Source organism: Pipra filicauda, unplaced genomic scaffold (assembly GCF_003945595.2).
Source record: "Pipra filicauda isolate LSUMZ 115617 unplaced genomic scaffold, ASM394559v2 scaffold27_size4233163_pilon, whole genome shotgun sequence".
In the NCBI taxonomy this organism is placed as follows: Eukaryota; Metazoa; Chordata; class Aves; order Passeriformes; family Pipridae; genus Pipra; species Pipra filicauda.
This window is the reverse complement of record NW_024104398.1, coordinates 3,258,586-3,277,139: the sequence shown is the minus strand read 5'-3', so window position 1 is coordinate 3,277,139 and position 18,554 is coordinate 3,258,586. Positions and strand designations below refer to the sequence as shown.

The 18,554-nt window shown below is 36.8% G+C and overlaps 1 protein-coding gene across 5 annotated transcripts in view; it reads right to left on the bottom strand.

The window, feature by feature from the left end:
- Positions 1-3,979: 3,979 nt before the first annotated feature.
- The window catches only part of VRK1 (VRK serine/threonine kinase 1), a 54,642-nt gene continuing 40,067 nt past the window's right edge, over positions 3,980-18,554 (bottom strand). For all 5 annotated transcript variants that reach the window (XM_039382678.1, XM_039382679.1, XM_027718394.2 and 2 more), the window contains 2 exons: positions 15,314-15,407; positions 3,980-5,297 (listed from right to left, as the gene is read on the bottom strand). In XM_039382678.1, coding sequence (XP_039238612.1) covers positions 5,215-5,297; positions 15,314-15,407 — 177 coding nt within the window. In that variant the 3' untranslated portion in view covers positions 3,980-5,214. The remainder of the gene's footprint in view (positions 5,298-15,313; positions 15,408-18,554) is intronic.

Sequence of the window (18,554 nt, the reverse complement as noted above, 5' to 3'; positions counted from 1 at the left end):
CCAGGGCTCTTTTGTCTTTTAAATGCATCCTCCTTGGTTGTATTTCATGTTATTGTGTTCTCACTGCTTCTGTATAAATGAACATATTAATCCTTAATTTTCTGTGTTTCTTGCTTCATTTGCCAAGGAAGTATTTTTCTTCGCTCAGAAGCTTCAGATGCAGATTACCACTGTGCCAGCTTCTTCCTGTCTGGAGTGGTCTGGCAAAAGGAATTAGTTCGGGAAAGTTCATAAAAAATTATATTTTCTTGTCACTTCTACTGTACTTCACAGCTGTCTCATTGTGTTCTCATCAGTTTTCTTTTGAGTATACTTATGAAAGCCCATCACAGCAGCTAAGGTCTGCAGGGTTGGAAAGCTGACCTTCTAAGACAAGGGGTAAAAATACGGGAGGCAATCTTTCTCCCATCAAATGACAGTTCCTCCACAACTCTTTTACCCTTTGGGGTACCCTTGAGAGAATGCAAAACCTCAATTTTGACTTGTTGCAGCATTCACAATGGTAAAGAAAAAGCTGTCAGGATTCACTTGTCAGCAGCTTAGGCAGCTGCGGAATTTGAGTTCCATTTGACAACACTTCAGGTATTTGTACACAGTAGAACTAATGCAAGGGCATTAAAATCTGGCATGGAAGACTACATGAGCAGAGTATGCTCCAGTCTGGAAGAAGATAGGTTTTGGTTGGGATAAGAAACACAGACAACTAGAAAGTACAAGTGAAATACTCTTGTGACTTCATATTTAAAAACATGGTACATCCACACAGAGAAAATTAGTCCATTTGTAGCACCCAGCTAGATCTGTCGCATTTTTCTAAACTCCGGAATGGTGCTATAGCAGTATCATCCACAGAGATTAAGGCCTAAAATGAAGCAAAGAATTCATGGAATCGCATTTCTAAATCTTCAGCTGCTGAATCTTGAAAGTACCAGTGAAGAAAACTGAAATGCACGTGAGTTAGCATACAGTTGCATAAAGCTGTCCATGAGATTCCCAAATAGGACTCTAGGACTTTCCAAAGAAGTTGATAACACTACATCTGCTTTCTCTCTGCCTATGAGATAGGACATCATGAAAATCAGTCTTGAGGCAGACAGAACAGATTCCTTTTCCCTCTGAGCGCCACATCATTGCAAAGAGCCCAGCACCCCCAAAACATCATGGGAGGCAAAGGAATTGGCACTTATTGCCACAGAGATTTTACAGTTTGATGTTACGGTGCAGCTATAAGCCACTCATGTTCAATGAGCACCAGCTCTGTGTCTCATTTTACATGGAACTGTTACATTCTGTAAACTCTAATTTAGATGTCTCACTATATATGCTAGTAAAAGAATCTATATACTGGTTATTCAGACACAATCTGGGGTTTGCCTCACACCTCCGACGATGAAGCTACTGATACTCACCTATCATCACCTATACAGGGCACTGCAAACTACACTTGAAACATCTCATCAGCAACTGGTAGACTGTCCATTAAAGCTGTAGCAGTATTAATATCTGATATCTTCACAACAGTAAAGATTTTTTTTAAAGCAGGAAAGTCAGAAAAAGACATTATTAGTCACACTATGAACCAAAGGCTGTTAATCTCCTGTCTACACCTTAAGAAAGAAAAGAGGAGAAAAATCTAATTTAAACAAATGCTACTAGTGATAAAAAAATTCAGACTGATGCTACATTAAATTACTCGGGAGGCTGAGGTATCCAGCCATGGTCTTCAGTAAAAAAAGAAAATTATAGGGTCTATCAATTAGAGAAGCAGTGCTCTGAGCCTATGTGCTGGCATGCTTACAGTTTTTTTAATGTCTGGCAGGATGTTTTACAAACTAAACTCAGCAAGATGACAATTCCACCAGAAGGTGCTTCAGATGGTTTTGCTAATAATTTTGATCAGCTGAAATGGAGAAAAACATCACTTTGTTTATTTGGCTTTTCCAGAACCTGTCAAATCTGAGCAGAACCATTAATTGCCCCCTTCTGCATCTCCCCCTGCCATCTCTCCCACCTTCTTCCAGAAAAGACACATTTCAATTTATTAATTTTTTCTACAATTATTCTGCATAATCAGCCTTTGTTCCCAAAAGAAATCTTGGTCATTCTTCGTGACTTCTTTTGGTAGAAGGAAGTGCTGTTTCTTGAGAATATTCACTGGAAGCTGGTACTGCTACTGCTGCAAAGATGTAAGCGCTAACCACCATATATTGGCTTTTGTTTTAATAGGCTTTTAACCAACTTTGTTAATGGACTGAATGCAATTTAGATATGGAACTTGGCTAAAATGTAGCTTCAATTGGCTATTAAAATTTAAGAGCCAACTAAGATAGCTAATTACAAAAAAGCTCCAGTGATAATGCTAAGCAGAATTAGTAATAGCAAATGACAGTCTGTCTAGTCTTATTCCCAAAGGGAAAGAAACTCTTAACTGAGAAGTCAACCAGACAACGTGCAGAAAACCTAATTGCATTACTGGTATTATGGGATCCCAAATCTGGCAGCTCACTGGGACAAAACAGTGAGAAAAGTCTGTCAAACTATTCAGGAAAGCAACTGACCCCCTTCTTAATGCTAACCGCAAAAAAGTACTGGGAATTATGCTATTAGCTGATATTAATTTATTGGGAAATAATCCTGTAAAAATTATCAAATCAGCACCACCTAGAAAATATCTTATACCCATCCTGAATTTGATTCTCTCACCAGATATTTTAAATTAGGGGAAAAATATAAACAATCTGTCTGCAAAATGTTCAAGCACTAAAAGAAGCATTCTGAGCTTCATTATCAATATCCTCATTACAGCATCAGCTGAAGTGCCGACTAGTTCTCCTGTGAAGATTTATCATGTATGGTGGCCACTTTGAAACATAGGTAGCGGAGTCTTTAACATTCCCTACTCAAGTGTCTCCCTGCTGTGCCTGTAAATGTCAGTCCAGTTTTTTCACGGCTGCGCGCACAGATTAGAAACAGCAGGAGAGCTTGGGAGTATGACTACAATACTAGTAAGGACACTTGTCTTCATGGCACTGCTCAAGTGATTCTTGGAATGCAGGACCCTGCTGTTTTCTAATATTTACACACAACTGGAGTCATCAAGAGCAGTAAATGCAGTCTAAAGGCAGCTTTGCCTCTTTTGTGTTAGGGGCTTTACTTTCAAACAGGGATGTCAACAAAATCCTACTACACCCTCCACCTCTCATAAAGTGGTGTATTTCCCCATCAGTGCTCTGCAAAGCAGCAAAAACATGTGTGTGCAAGCACACACTGTATGCCATACATACGGCAGCACTGCGGGTGTTATCACAGCCTTCCCCTGGCTCCTCCTGACCATCCCACGCTTTAAACACCACAGCAGTTACAGCAGTAACTTGCCTTGTAGTTTTGCAGTGTCTTGTGAGCAGAGACAAGCCCTAAACCAACATTCACCTAGAATGGAAAGGACCTTTTTTCTTCACAGAACACTTGCCAGGACATCTTTTTCCAGGACATTTTTGGGATGGAAGGAGGTAGGGGTGGCTTATGAAATTTGCACCTCAAAACATTCTTTTCAGATATCCTGAAATGTCTGTGTTTGTTGCATTTGGCTTTGGTAGTGTCAAAATACAACATGCTCCTTGAAAACGTGGAAAGTAAAGAAAGGAAGTTTACTGGTAAATAAGTTACTAAAAAAATAAAATGTCAAACAACTGAAGTACAAAAGAAGACATTAACTTTGAGTATGTGACAAGCAAGAGAATATAATATGCCTTCCTGACAATAGCTATTCAGAATAGTGTAACATACTTTCTGAACAAAATGATTAAACGAAGTCATTAAAATGATAGTTTGATTCGAGGAGTTTTAAATATGCGAGAGGCTTTAGCAGCCCTACTTTTACATCTGAAACAAAGAGAATGCTTAAAAGTTGTCAGCTACACTTTGCTAATACCCCAGGAAAACAAGTTTGTGTAGCAGTCAACAGAAAAGAGAAAGGACCTTTTAAATATGGTATTCCAGTTTTATTTCAAAAAACTTGATTCCCTTGTTACAAAACATATTTATTCAACATTTCATGCTTAAACATACTTATTCTAGTGAGTAGCTACCCAGACATTATACAATCAAGCAAGCTGGACATCCACACAAATACAATGTTCATTGGCTCATATGGATTCCTTTTGGTTTACCAAACTTTCATAAGGTAGTCTCCCTGATAAGAATGATGCTCATGCCTTAATTATGTGCATTTTGCAGTATCTAAATTAAAAGTAGTGGTATTTCACACAAATTCAACACTATTTTTTGACTTACAACTCTCAAGACTCAAAGCTAAGCAAGGAAGTACTTTCACAAAAGATATGGAAGATTATATGCTCCTCAACTATTAAAAAAGGTAAACCATTATGCTGTTATGAGAAGCAGATGTGAGTCAATATTTCATTGGAAATAGACACTGTGTAAAGTTTTTCACAGTTACAACTTTTCTAGCCTTTTCACTAATATAAAAAGAAAACCTGAGAGGGCTGTTAAGAATAAGCATTGGTTTTTGGTTGGTTCTTTTCTTTGCCCTGGGCCCTGTGTCTGGTCTATTTCTTTCCAGAGAAACTCTGAATAATTAGAAAAGTGATACGAACACAAATAGTATGCAAAAAAATAGCTAAAATTCACTACCTGTCTTCCAAAGAATTGTTTAAATGCTTTTTGTACAAACTAGAATGGAAGGATGTGATGTCTGTTTTATGTTCTGGTTTTTATTCAAACACTTGAGAAACATTTAAAAGATATTTCTGCTGTTTCACACTTCATCTCAGTGTACATCTAAGTGACCTCCAATAAGACTTTACTCAAAACTAGGAGAAATCAGATGCAACACTGCTGTTCCCCATATAGTACCCGTAATGAAACTATTAAATAAGGCTTTATCTCTACATTATAAAGCAGAAAAAAAGCACTTTCTTTTAGTTTGCCTTTAAGACAAGAATTCATTATATAAAGAATAAAAATGCATCCCCACTTCAATAGTTGGTAAAATTTTGCATTAGTATTTAACTATACATAAATTATGCAAATATTTTAATAAAACATTTATTCTTCAAAAACAGGTACAAACAGCAGTCCATGTTTTTACAGGATTCATCATTTAAAAAGGAAAGAAAAAGATTCCAGTGCTACAAAAAAAAACCAACCAGAAATGAGCCACAGAACAACTTAATTTGTCACTCCATCTATTATTTACTTCTGGACTCTCTTTCTGGTTGCTGTGCTTTTCTTGGATTTTGGTGAGGTCATCTTCCGGGTTCTGGTAGCAACTGCATCTGCAATTCAAACAAAACAAAAATACAGACCTTTTGTTAAATAAAATGGCAAAAACAGATCACAAGAAAATACTTTTAGCCTTTAAGAGGATAGATCAACTCATATCATTCATTGAACTTTGAGTGGGGAGATAGGGAACACAACATGGACATAGAAGAATCTACAGCTATTATCTTCTCCTAAAAAACATGTTGCACACTTCTCCAAGAGTAGCATTACATGGAGTTGAGCCACTTTTTTTAGCTCACTTTCACCAAAAGAATCAGATCCTTCTCAAAATCTAAACCCCTCCTTCCTCTCCACGTGCCAACTTTTAGTTCTATAATGTCTTCCAGTACTAAGCCATTTTTAGTGCTCTTTGGACCTTGTGCTAAGGTGACCCAGCTCATAACCTGGTATCATAGTTTAACCACAGACAGTAACTACCTACCATGCAGAGTTCATTCACTCACTCCCCCTACCCTCCCTCCCAGTGGGGTGGGGAGGAGAATCAGAAAAAGGAAAAAAAACCATGGATTGAAATAGGAAGGGTCTAATAATTCAAATAAAGTAAAATGTAATAATAATAAAAGTAAAAAGAGAGGCATTACCACACACACAAAGAAAGCCCAACCTACACAACACAGTTGCTCACCACTCAATGCCCAGCTCACTCCCCAGCAGCTATCGGACCCCCTGGCCAACTCCCCCAGTTTATATACTGGGCATGACGTTCTGTGGTGTGGAATATCCCTTTGGCCAGTTTGGATCAGCTGTCCTGGCTGTGCTCCCTCCCAGCTCCTCACTGGCAGAGCACAGGAAGCTGAGAAGTCCTTTACTTAGGGTAAGCACTGCTCAGCAACAACTAAAACATCTGTGTTATCAACATTATTCTCATACTGAATCCAAAACACAGCACTGTAACAGCTACAAGGAAGAAAATTATCTCAGTTGTAAACCATTTGTTTTGGTCTGGTATTCTCGTAGTTTAGTGAGGTGTGGCATCTTCAAGCATTCTGAATGCAGCTTAAACAAGGGGAGGTGGAAGGCACACAGGTAAAAAAAAGGAAGATTTTTGTTTGGCAATATCAAGTTGTTAAATCAGCTCAGCTATCAGTGTAACTTTACCTACAGATTCAAGCTACTACTTGAAAATATTTTATTAACAAAGGTAATGAATAATGACATCTAAGTAAGACTCCTAGTAAACCTGGCAAGCAGGTTGTTCAAAGAGACCATATCTAAAAGCAATAACAAAAATGTGCCTGATCTTTGATTCTTTCTTGCCCACTAGCAGGGGAAAGGAAGAAAACAAAACACTACAGCTCATTTCTGTGAATCACATTTAACTGTAGTCACTTTGACAAAAAATATTATATATAATAAAAATTCCTACCTTTTTACAAATACAGTAACAATGAAATGTTTTTCATCTCCTAGTCATGTTTTGGGGGGTTTTTAACACTTTTTTTAATCCTAAATTTTTTTCTTGAAGACAGCATGCCTAACTACTTCAGTTCTTGCTGGCAAAATTACATGTAATTTCACCATTCCTGTCAACTGTTCAGGCAAAAGAGAAAGGTAGAATTGAGCTTCATGGAAGTCCTTAAGACAGAAGCTGTTTGCTTAAGACAACAGCCTTTGAGCAGTATGAGTCACTGATCATTCAACCTCAATGAGTAAACTTGGGGAAAGCAAGGAGGCAGAGAACAATGCAAACCAAACAATTTCTATGAAACCCAGCAGTACTGTGTATAGTTTTGGGCTCTATCCTTCAAGAAAGCTCTGAGAAAAATGGAGAACAAAATGGTTTCCAGTTTTTTAACAAAAACAATAAACCAGCTTTTTAACAGAAACAAACAAAAAATTTAACTAGTTTATCTGAAGAAGGTACCAAAAAGTGGAAGAGAGATGTGATGTGCAAAGGATTGCTGCATAAAATGAGAGCTATTTAGCTATTTTCACATCCATAGTGTCTAGGACAACTACTAAGCTTAAGGAAAATTCGTATTAGGTACCACAAACATCTAGAGAAAAGAATCTGCCTTATCAAATCCTTTGTAGTAGTAAGGAGAGTTAAGTATTACAAGTGGTATTGACCAGGGATGTTTCAGAATTTTAATCAGAGTTTTAAGATAAAATTTTGGTATGTGCCAAGATTAACACCAACATAAATTGATTAGACTGGTGTATAGATGTCCCATCTCATCTCATCTTCTAATGCTCCATACACCATTTTAGAAACACACATAAGTCTTATGACTAAGAGAAATACAACTGTGCTCGAGTGAAAAAAATGAAAATTTCTATAAAATGACAGAGGTTCCTCTGGTAAAACCAGAGTCCTACATTTCCCACTTAGCTGCCTTCTTTAATAGAAAGGAGGACAGTGAGAGATTCTGAACATGAAAACACAGCTACCAAGCAGATGAAACAGGTATGATTTAGGTGTTAATGGCGACTTTTAAGGTACATTATAGGTCAGAATATCTGAAAACAGAACCACACACAGATTTTAGACTCTAGGCAAACATCAGGTAAGTGAAAAATATCTAATAGCAGGCACGCTGGAGGTTAGCAACTGCATCACTTGCATACGCTGAATTTACACCTGACAAAGGGTGAGTACATGCCAGTCTCTGGCTAATGCCTGAAGAGTTCCAGCAATTGTCTGTGCAAGCTCTTAAATTAGACTTATAATAGTCACCATTAAACAACAGAGCTAACATCTTTGGCCCTGAAAAAAGCCCAAGTGGTTGAGTACATTTTTCAGACATTACGAGGTTTCCTTTCTCAAAAAAAACTCTAAACCTAATGTCTGTGCACACATGTGCATAACCTTATACACACATTTCGCTATATGTTTAACCCTTTAAGAAACAAAGGTCAGTAAATCTGGAGTGGTGGGACATGTGGTGGAGAGTTGTCAAGTGGTTTCTGGAAGAGATGTTCTCAGACTAGACTCCACACACTTGAAGCTTAATCATCATTTCTGTATCGACACCCAGTGTGCCACAGCGGGACAGTCTTATGACAGGACTGACATTTCTTTAATGCTGGCAACTTCATGCCAAATATGATGAATTGCCATAGTTAACCTAAAAAGAGATGAAGTAGGAATGAGAGGGCCACTGACCTAACACAGCTGTCCCTAGTCTACTAGATGTGACCTTGCATATGCCACTATATCAGATCTCAGTGCAATAAATCAATCCCGAGAATAATTTGTTACTAATTTAAGGAATTAAATATGGACTCATGATTTCCAAAGCAGATAAATTTAGGACTGCCAGTTACTCAAAATTCTTCCACTGACCACAGTATCCCTCTTCTCTTGCTAAATGTGCTTCAGTTATATATTTCAGCTGTCTTTGTTCATATCAAATAACCAAGTCATCTTGCTAGATGGCTCTCTGGGAGATCTTTTCCTTCAACTGCCCCTTAGAAGTCTTCTACAATCATGAAACTGAAAAGGGAAACAAGAGAATGGAATTGCTATTTACATATGGAAGGACTAAGGAAAAAAAATATTTCCAGTATTGGAAGCTGAAAGACTACACTCAGTAACCAGTTGCAAACATCAAATGGGATTTAAGCCAGGCTGCAGCATTTAAGGAGAGTTAACCACCATTCTCAAAGCAGTTTGAGCAGCTTGAAGATGGTGCCAATGAAGATCTACCTTTCCTTCAAGAAGATGAGATAAGGAAGAGAATGAAGTCTTCTGACAAGCTCTTTCCCAACTCAGCCAGGGAACCCCTGCATAACTGAGAAAAACTTATAACACTTCTCAAACAAGAATTTTTCAGGACTCTGAAGGCTGCTGAAGAAATTGCAAGGGTGACAAATAGTAGTTTTGGTTAGCTGGTGTATTCTCTTATCTCAGCAGTTCTTTTTCTACAAAAAATTCAGAAATATGACTCAGGAAAAAAGAACAAAGGGACTGGAAGAAAGCAAATATGGACTTGAATTCCAAGGAATATATGATTGTGGGGTGGGAATGAGAGAGAAAAAAGTCTGTAAATTTTTGGGATGGGTCTTGGCTTTAGGTACTCTGTTCTTCCAAGTCCTCTCTTTCCTGCAACAAATATTCTCATACGGAATATTCTCATATTCTCATACGGAAAAACATCAGAACACAAGAGTGTATTATCTGATGACTTTATGCCTGTGTCTTTCTTACAGATAACATCAAATCTATGAGTGTTCTTTTAAAAATTTGAATATAAAATTGTTCCAGATGAAATTGAAACTGGTTTACTTCTATTTGAAAAAATTGCTTTACTGAAGACATTCCAAAACACAATTGTACACACATAATATAAATAAGCAGTTCCATGCAGAATGTGTCTAAAACTAGTCCTCCTCTTTTTGCAGGAGGAAAAAAGTTTAATTCAAATATATTACTTGCAATCGTGAAAAAGGTTAGTTCCCTGTAAAATTCTGAGTCACTGTAGTACAATTTTTCTTTCCTGTAGAAAAATTTCACTTGCAAATTATATATCTGAGTTTGAATTGCAATACTTGTTCAGCATACTGCAATACATCTTCAGGTCACAGGAAAACAACACAAAAAGCAGACATCACTTTTTTTCTTAAATGACTTAGTTCTACATGTAAAGTCATTATACAAAACCTTACTCATGGAAAATATTCTTCAGAAGGTGTTCTGTTTTAATTTAATACTTTTTACAGCATCAAACACAACAAAGTCCCATGAAGTGTAACAAGGAACTTCAATTATTTACATTTTAAATGTGTTTATGTGCTCGAAATGGTCTGAAGATATTAAACAGAAATAAGTTTAAAATATAATGGTAGACTAAGTACAAAACTGTGTTCCAAGCAGACACAGGAGCACACAGGAACACTCCCATATTTTACATCTTGGACATTAATTTTGTCTCTTTATTAAGATAAGTGGAACATGTTCAAGATGCTTCTCACTGAATTTGTCACTTGCAAATTGCCAAGAAAAACTATTATTCAGGAAGAACCACAAAGATAAGTTAAATCTAAACCAAATATATTTTCTTTCCTAACCATAATATTTAAGAATCTTTATACTTAAAAGCACCCTCTACCATACCTTTTCTAATTTAAATAGCTTTTAAAGATTCTCAAACAATCTTGGGGCAGGCCATAAAAAGACAGATCACATATTGTGTTTGAATATACTTAATGAAAAATACAGAAGTGAGTTTGTCAATATTGCAGGCAACCAAAAGCAGTATTTCTCTGCTTTAAAACCCAAATGTTCCTGTTAATTTCTAGGTACAACATCACAGCACGTGCTTTTAACCAGATCATGTAACTCTTCTACTAGAACATTTAACTTGCAACATTCCTGACACAGGTAAGGGAAGGCTAAGAACAGGACAGATCTTTCAGAGATGGATACCCAGTCTTAAGACTAATACCTACTTACTCCTGGAGTCTGTTACAGATCCTAGGTAATACCAAATCCTTCACAAGAAGGAACAGATGAATAACACAATTAGAACTATTGTGCAGTACAGATTTTGCAGAAAAAAATTTTTTTTAGGGTATAAGATTATGAGGTTAAAAAATCTACCTAGAATGTGGGCACTGGTATGGAGTAGAAAGACAAGTATCAACTGGCACCATAAACAAGCTCAAAAAACAACATGATTTGCTTTGTCCCAAAGCCTGACAACAAGGCCAATAATTGTCTAAATATAAAAATTCCCCAAAGTGAAGATTTAATCCAACACTAACTGATAAATCTTGCTTTAATAAAGAAAAAAAGATTTACGACAATAACCCAGATACTGATTTATGCAAAGCCATGCAATGTAAATAAACATAAAGCTAAGTACCTATTAATTGAGAAATACTATTAAACCGTCATTGGGAATGCCTTCTAACCAATCCATCAGTATGACTGTTTTCAGATTGGAACTGTTCACTTAGTTCTTTATTTATACTGCGGGAGTAACCAAAAACCCCAGTTAAGGCCTTAACGTGGCAGATACTATCCAGCAATACAGACATGCAGAATTCCTAGCCCTAGTAGTATTGACTACTCAAAATTACATTTAAAAAAACAGTACTTTTATTGCCATATCTACTTCAGCATGTCTCTTTTTACTGTCCTAATTAATAAACCCCAAAACTGTCCTAAAAACTCACAACAGAAAATGAAAAAGGCTATTCTAAAAAAAACTCTGTATTGCTATAATCCAATCTACATTTACCCCAAGATCAAAAAAATATCTGCCAGGGGTAGATATTTTATTTCTGTTATAGCTTTCAACATAGGATTATTCAAAAATTCTCATAAAACTCTTATTTTTCCAGCATTTATGTGATTTTTCACTGAAGATGCCTATACCATCTGCCTCTTCCAACAAACTAATCAAAAATAAGCATATTAATCCTATTAATGTTATGCACTACACCCCTGCACGAGTTGGTGCATACATACAGTGTATGTCAAAATTTGGTGTTCTGCTTTAACAGTACCATCACTTATAAGCCTGTGTATTTTCTGTGTATTTTACTACTGCACATGAAGGCAGTTAATACTGAAAATGGAGTTGTAACAGAGTGGTAAAAAAACTTCTTGTCTTCTGACAGAATTGTTCCTAGTGAAGACACATTGGCTAATATAATACTTCAACATCATCCATATTACTTTCTAAAGGATACCCTGTAAAACTTCACCTTTCAGGAAAGCCCATGGGTTGCAGTTATCACAGGAAAAAAAAACAGAAAAAGCTGATAACATGTTAATGTAAATAAAAATCAATTTAAGAATTCCACCAAATTTTGTGCAACTTATTTTAGAAGTACAGCAGAACTTGTTTCTCAAGGGCTTTCTGAAATTGTGTTTCTTTTAAAAAGAAGAGTGACTTGACAGCTCTAGAAACACTAGTGGCTGACACGACTGGAAGGCTTTCAATGACCTCATCTGATGTGGCCGCTCTTATGCTGAGAAGAACCAGGGAGAGCTGACGGCAGAAGTAAGAATTTCCAGATGTCTGTCCTTTCTCAGTGCCATTCTTTCTTCCTCCTCCACCAAGTCTGGTGGCTCCCCAGCCCCAGCAGATTTAATCACTGGCAGAGTCCCTGTAGCCACTGACCATCCTGGAGTACTCCAAGTGCTGCACAGCTGATCAGGATCTTTTGGGGACAACTAATCTTTTGGACTGGATTAGAAAAACTGCATAGTCAGATATAGTTAACACTGATGAGATGAACAGCAAGAGGCTGCACAGCTCCTCTTGCCACTCCTTGAGATGTTGTTTGAATATCTGAAGAGTAATCCCTATCCCACCACATTTATCCCCCTTAGAAACCAATAAAATAGAATTTCAAGAACTTTTAAAATGTTCCTGTATGACTAAACTTTAAATTCTACAACTAAGAAGTACCGAGAAAATACCCATTTTACTGGAATTCAGGATCTTTTTTAGTCACAGGATTAATCACATAATGGAGAAACAAGTCCATGGTAACAAAAAACTAGTCAGTTGTATTTCTATAATGATCAGCTGTTTTCAAATTATCAAAAGCATCAAAATCAGAAGGTTATGAAACAGTTGCCCTTTCCTTTAACACAGGTTTATGAATCACGTAATAGGTGGTAAAGTTTTTAATTCCAAATTTGGAGAGAACCGAATGGATAAATACATGTATCACATTTCACCTGAAATCATTTGATATACTCCCCCCACTTGGTATTCATTAAATTGAGTAATATAAAAAGGTGAAATTAGAAGCATTTCACCTCTAACTCTACTGAATTGGCAAGAAGAGGCTTTTTTAATGTAAGCTTATGTTGAAAATATATACAGCCTCCCCAGTACCTTTACTGTGGAAAAAACTCAGCATTTACAAAAGCTGATGCTACCACTTGGATTGCGATTCCTCAAGTTCTTTTTCATCTCTTTCTACGAGAATTGCAACCTACAATCTCAGGAAAAAAGTATATAATATATTATATAGAATGAAAGTATGTTCTGCACACGTGTATTAAATCACAAACAGAAAATAGTCAGCTGCATTAAATATTTTGTTAAAAAGTCTTGAATAACATCTAAAACGTTATTCAAAAAAACCTATAAATGTCAGCATAATATAATTGTATTGCCTTGAAAGAAAATATAATCCAATTAACACTTTTTCAGCCACTGACAAACTAGAGAATTCATAATAAATTGAAGTCAACAATTCAAAAGACTTTCAAGTAAGAGAAATAGTCACTGGTTTTAATGATTAGAATTCTATAATATGAACAACTGAAAACAAAGTAGTATCACTTGGTGAAATAACATGAGCTTCATTCCTTATACTTTGTACCATACAGTTGGAGTAAATATACTATGGTAAATCCATACCTTATCAATATTACTACTGTGTTTGAAAGGTTACAGTTTCCTATCCTGCCAGACTCCTTCACCAAACCCTTTTTAAACTAGCAGATTTGTTTTAGGGTAGATTTCAGCTACTGCTTTATTATTTTTAGACTACTTGACCACAGACAACATCTGGTATTTTACTTGAAAGTATGAATCAAAAATTCTTTAGGAAAAATATCTTTGCAATTACTTGAAACCAGTTCAGATCTACATGAAGGCATTAGAAAGTTAGAACCAGAAACCTGTTTGATTGGACACCCACCACAGCTTACCCTACACAGATCTACTGAAGATTTCTGATCTCGGATTTTCAATAATCCTACTTTGTCTGTCCATGACTTTTTCCAGACAACACTGAAACTATGCCAAATTATGTGGAAATAATAGCTTCAGCATTTTATATCCTTATAGCTGATCCTTTCCTCGACTTCAAACACGCTTGCTTTTGGAAGCTGCTGCTGCTAGCCCTTGGCTTTAACACGCTGTGATGAGGAATCCTGAAGAGTCAGCATTTTCTAACAGTGAACTGGACAAGATGAAATGACAGAAATGAGAATGGAGCAGAGAATGAACAATGGCAAAAGAACACAGTTCAGTGACCAATTTTTATCACCAAGCAATTCTACCAGCTTTAGGCACAATGTAAGTGGAGCATAATCCTTTCTCACACAGAAAGTTTAAATATTTCAACATTATTAGAGTTAATCTAGAAAGAAATTATGAAAGATCAAAAGCACTTGAACTGCTACAAGTAAATGGTTCTACTGGGTATTTTGTGGCCATGTGGCTGAGTTTTGGTAAGCTAAGGTTGGCTACAGAGGTAGCCTCTGTGGGAAGACACCAGCTGCTGTCCTGTGTTCAACATAGCCCTTTCCAGCTGGCTCCAAAACAAACACACTGTAGGCCAATGCTGAGCCAAATTTGTTTGTGGTACCTCTGTGAAAACATTTAAGAAAAGTAAAAAAACCACTTGACAGGTAGATAGGGAGTAGCTGTGCAGGGAAGAGAATGAGAAACAGCAGAGGGAACACCAAAGTCAGAGGAGGAGGTGGTACTCCACTGCACCAGAGCAGATATTGCCTGCAGCTCATGAAGGATCCAGGATGGAGCCCCTGCAACTCATGGGAGAACCCACATTGGAGAAAATGGGTATTTCCTGAAGAAACAGGGCCACTTTCTTTTTTTTTCCCCTGAAGGACTGCAGTCCAAAAGAGAGAGCTCACACTGGAGCAGGGAGAAAATGTAAGGAGGACGGAGAAGCAGAGAGAAAACGCTATGTAGTGACCACAGCACACTTCCCCTCTATGTCCCCTGCACTGAACAGGGAGAGTGGTAGATGAGTTTAGAGTAAAGTAGTTAAGTTAAGCCTGGGGGAAGGAAAGGTGTTTTCCTAATGTTTGGCTTTGTTATTACCCAAATTTATTTTAATTTGTGATATATTAAATTTATTTCCCCCAAGTCGAGTCTGTTTTGCCCACAACAGTAAAGAGTTATAAATTTTCCCATCTTTGTTTCAACTCATGAGTTTTCTCATTCTATTTTCTCCCTTTGTCCCACTGAGGAGGGGAGTGAGTAGCTATGTGGGAGTCTGGCCTTTAGCCAAGGTATCCTGCCACACCAGTACATGTGACTGTCAGAACAATCTTTTGACTTACTAGAAGAAGTAGCTTTCTTTTTTTTTGGACTTCCTGTATCTTCCATATCTGCCTCAGTGCTCTCACTGGCTGCAGCTGCTGCCTTTCTTCTTTTCTGAAGAAAAAAAAAATAAGAAAAAAAGTAATTGAACTCAAGAGCAGGAAAGACCATACCAAGTAGAAAATATCTTATCTTCACAAGATATTCCCTAATTTTAAGCATTATTTCTTCATATATAATAAAATGTCTCCAGTCATAGAGAAAATTTATTCGTATATTAACACAAGAATCCTAGTACTAAGCAATACATAATTTAAAAGGACAGTTCCCCTATCTGCAGATCACTTTAGGAGTCGAAATTTTAATGTATGAAAACATGACTCTTTATGATCAAAACCTGTTTTTTTTTTATTTACATTGAATCACTGTTACAAAGGAGCAAACTGAAAAATCTTAAAGAACACACAAAAACATTTTACATTAAGTTCATAATGCCTGCTTTTTTAAAAGCAATTACACCTCATTAAATTCAAGTTTATCTGGATCTGGTTTCTTAAGGATTTCTTTTCACAGCTTAAAAGTAGCTCATACCCACTGACAGTACATTATTATTTTTTTTTCCTAATAGCAACTGTGCAGTCTGTTCCAAAGAGAGGTACTTGGGAGATCTGAACTCTTTTCAAGATACATTATCTTAAAACCTCTAAATGGATAGAACTCTTATTATCTGTGTATTACAATTAATCTTGCTGTTGCAAAGTATTTTTAAAGTGGTTATTGAAAATTATTGTTTTAAAGCCATGATTTTTGCAAAGGATGAGTTGACCTGTATCAGACACAGATGAAAAGTGATGAATACAGAAGAGTTTACCTTTTCTTTTTTTTTTAGGGTTTTTTTTTTAATTGTGTAAGACTAGAGCTTTACTAATACAGCTTTAAAAGCGGCTACAACTTCACACAGCTCACGAGAGAAGGGGACAGTGCATTACATCTTTCCTTTCCAAAGTGTTGCTTCATGATTACCATCTAAACCCTGCTGGGCTGAACAGATTGGTTCGATAATTACATACAATAACTGCAGTGGGCAGGTAACCCTCAGCTGGCACAGGGCAGCTCCCCTGTGAGAACTTCCATATGCAAACTGCACTGATGGAGTGCATTAGGTACATCTTTCCTGCCGGTGCACAGGCCTGATTACCGCCAGCCAAGACTCCAAGGTTAGCATGTCAGCAGATTTGTGATGCATTAGGCAGGAATAAACACAGACACTTTTGTTCATTCTGACCAAAATTAAGGAGGACTATTTCAGCACTGCACTGCTTTTATATGAGAGATAATGCATTCCTCCCAATTGTACTAGGAAACATTTTAAATGCTCATCAGAAAAACAGATATTCAATACATGCTACACAAAAGCAAAATACATTTATCTTGTTTCCAAGCTTATTTAATAAAAAGTGGTTTCTTAATCTTGATGCAGGTGAATTACATAGCAGTAGAAATCAGGCAGCATTCATCTGACAAAAGCAGCACCTGCACAGCTGAACCATTAGAAGGAACCAAAAATCAGTAAGACCTATATTTTTCCAGGTTACTCTCAATATTTCCCAGCAACTCTTCAGCACTGAACAACGGCAAGATGTGCTCCTTGCACTAAATAATTTAGTCAAGAGCTCAAAATACTTCCTTTAACTCCCAGTACTGCTAGCTTCTTGTTTTGCTAGAACTATTATAGAATACCACACACAAACCAACATGCATTTACAGAAGTAAAAAAAAAAAAAACAAAAAACAAAAAACCTTGAGCAGAACGGTGGACTGTTTTTCATTTACTTTCACATCTGGGAAAACTTGAGTCATGATATAGAAAATAAAATGCTAACTTTTAATAAAGCAGACATCTGTGTATTTTACCCAGATAACATACTGAGATTGCAGAACAACCATCCTTATATGCAACATATAATGCCCACCATGGCTCAATTATCTATACAAGCTGAAAGCACAGGAGAATCCTACATTCTAAGAATGTATTTACACAGAAGCTAGAAATATTGTCTCCTAGCTATGAAACAGCACAACTTCAGAACACCAAATATAACTGATTTAAGAAAATATGGTAGATTGCACTAAAGAAGTGAAGAGTGGGTGTGTTAAGACCTGTCATGACTAAAGGGTCAGTAGAGCCAAAATGTCACAGATATTCCGTATTAGAGGTCACAATCTTCTCAAAGATAGATGCCAGACTGTATTTTTCTTTTCCAAAGTAGACATTAAGCATATCAAAAGAAATCCAGCATGTTCTAGAAGATACTGGCTCTCAGAAGTAAGACACTACTGATTAATGGTAAATTATCTTTATGGAAAGCAGATTTTAACAAAGTTTGGAATCTGGAGCTTATTTTAAAACTCTAAGTCATCAGGTTGAGCTCCCCATCACAGTTGAAAATATATATCATTTTAATTAACATTTTACGTTCTTTCTTTCTTCCTCCGTATTTTTAAGTGTCTAGCTGTTCTCAACTTGCACAAACTGTCTTCCTGTTCTATTAGACTCTCCTTAATGTCTGATACCCTCTGGAAGAAAATCGAGTAGCATGAGTTCCCAAAGATATATTCTGGAAGGGGAGACATCCTGCTGAAGACCCTTTTTTCATTCATTCTTGAAGAAAAGTGAAAAATTCAGCCTAGAAAGGACTGAAACAATCTATTCTTCTATCCTAGCCTATACCACTGCTGTTACAAGGCCTACAAAATCCTACATAGAAGGAAGAGTCATATGTTCCAGTGCTTGATCAAAAGCAAGAAGGTATGTCAACCTGATGTCCATCAATCTTATTCTGTCTGGTCACTCCAGCAGTTGCTGGCACGAAGTAGCATGAAGTCCACTGAAACAGGAAGCAGATCACTGAACAAACTTACTCAAACAGGCCAGTAACACTCATTGTTTCATCTAAATGCTTGAACTTATTTGTGACAACTGAGCAAGCTGACCATGCATATGGTTCCTCAGAGTAAGAAAAACAAACAAACAAAAAAAAACCCAATGTAAAAACAAGCTCCTATTTGATGCCAGTAGGTAAGAACCTATGAAAAAGTATTATCCCACCCTTTGGGAATGGTCTTGATTGATATTGGCTAAAGAAATAAGATCTTTGAAGTTTTATTCCACTGAAAATGTGCACCAGACATCTCTGCTGGACAAGGACATTAAAGGTCACAGATGTTGGCTCTGCAGCAGGCCAACTTATTCAGCAAAGA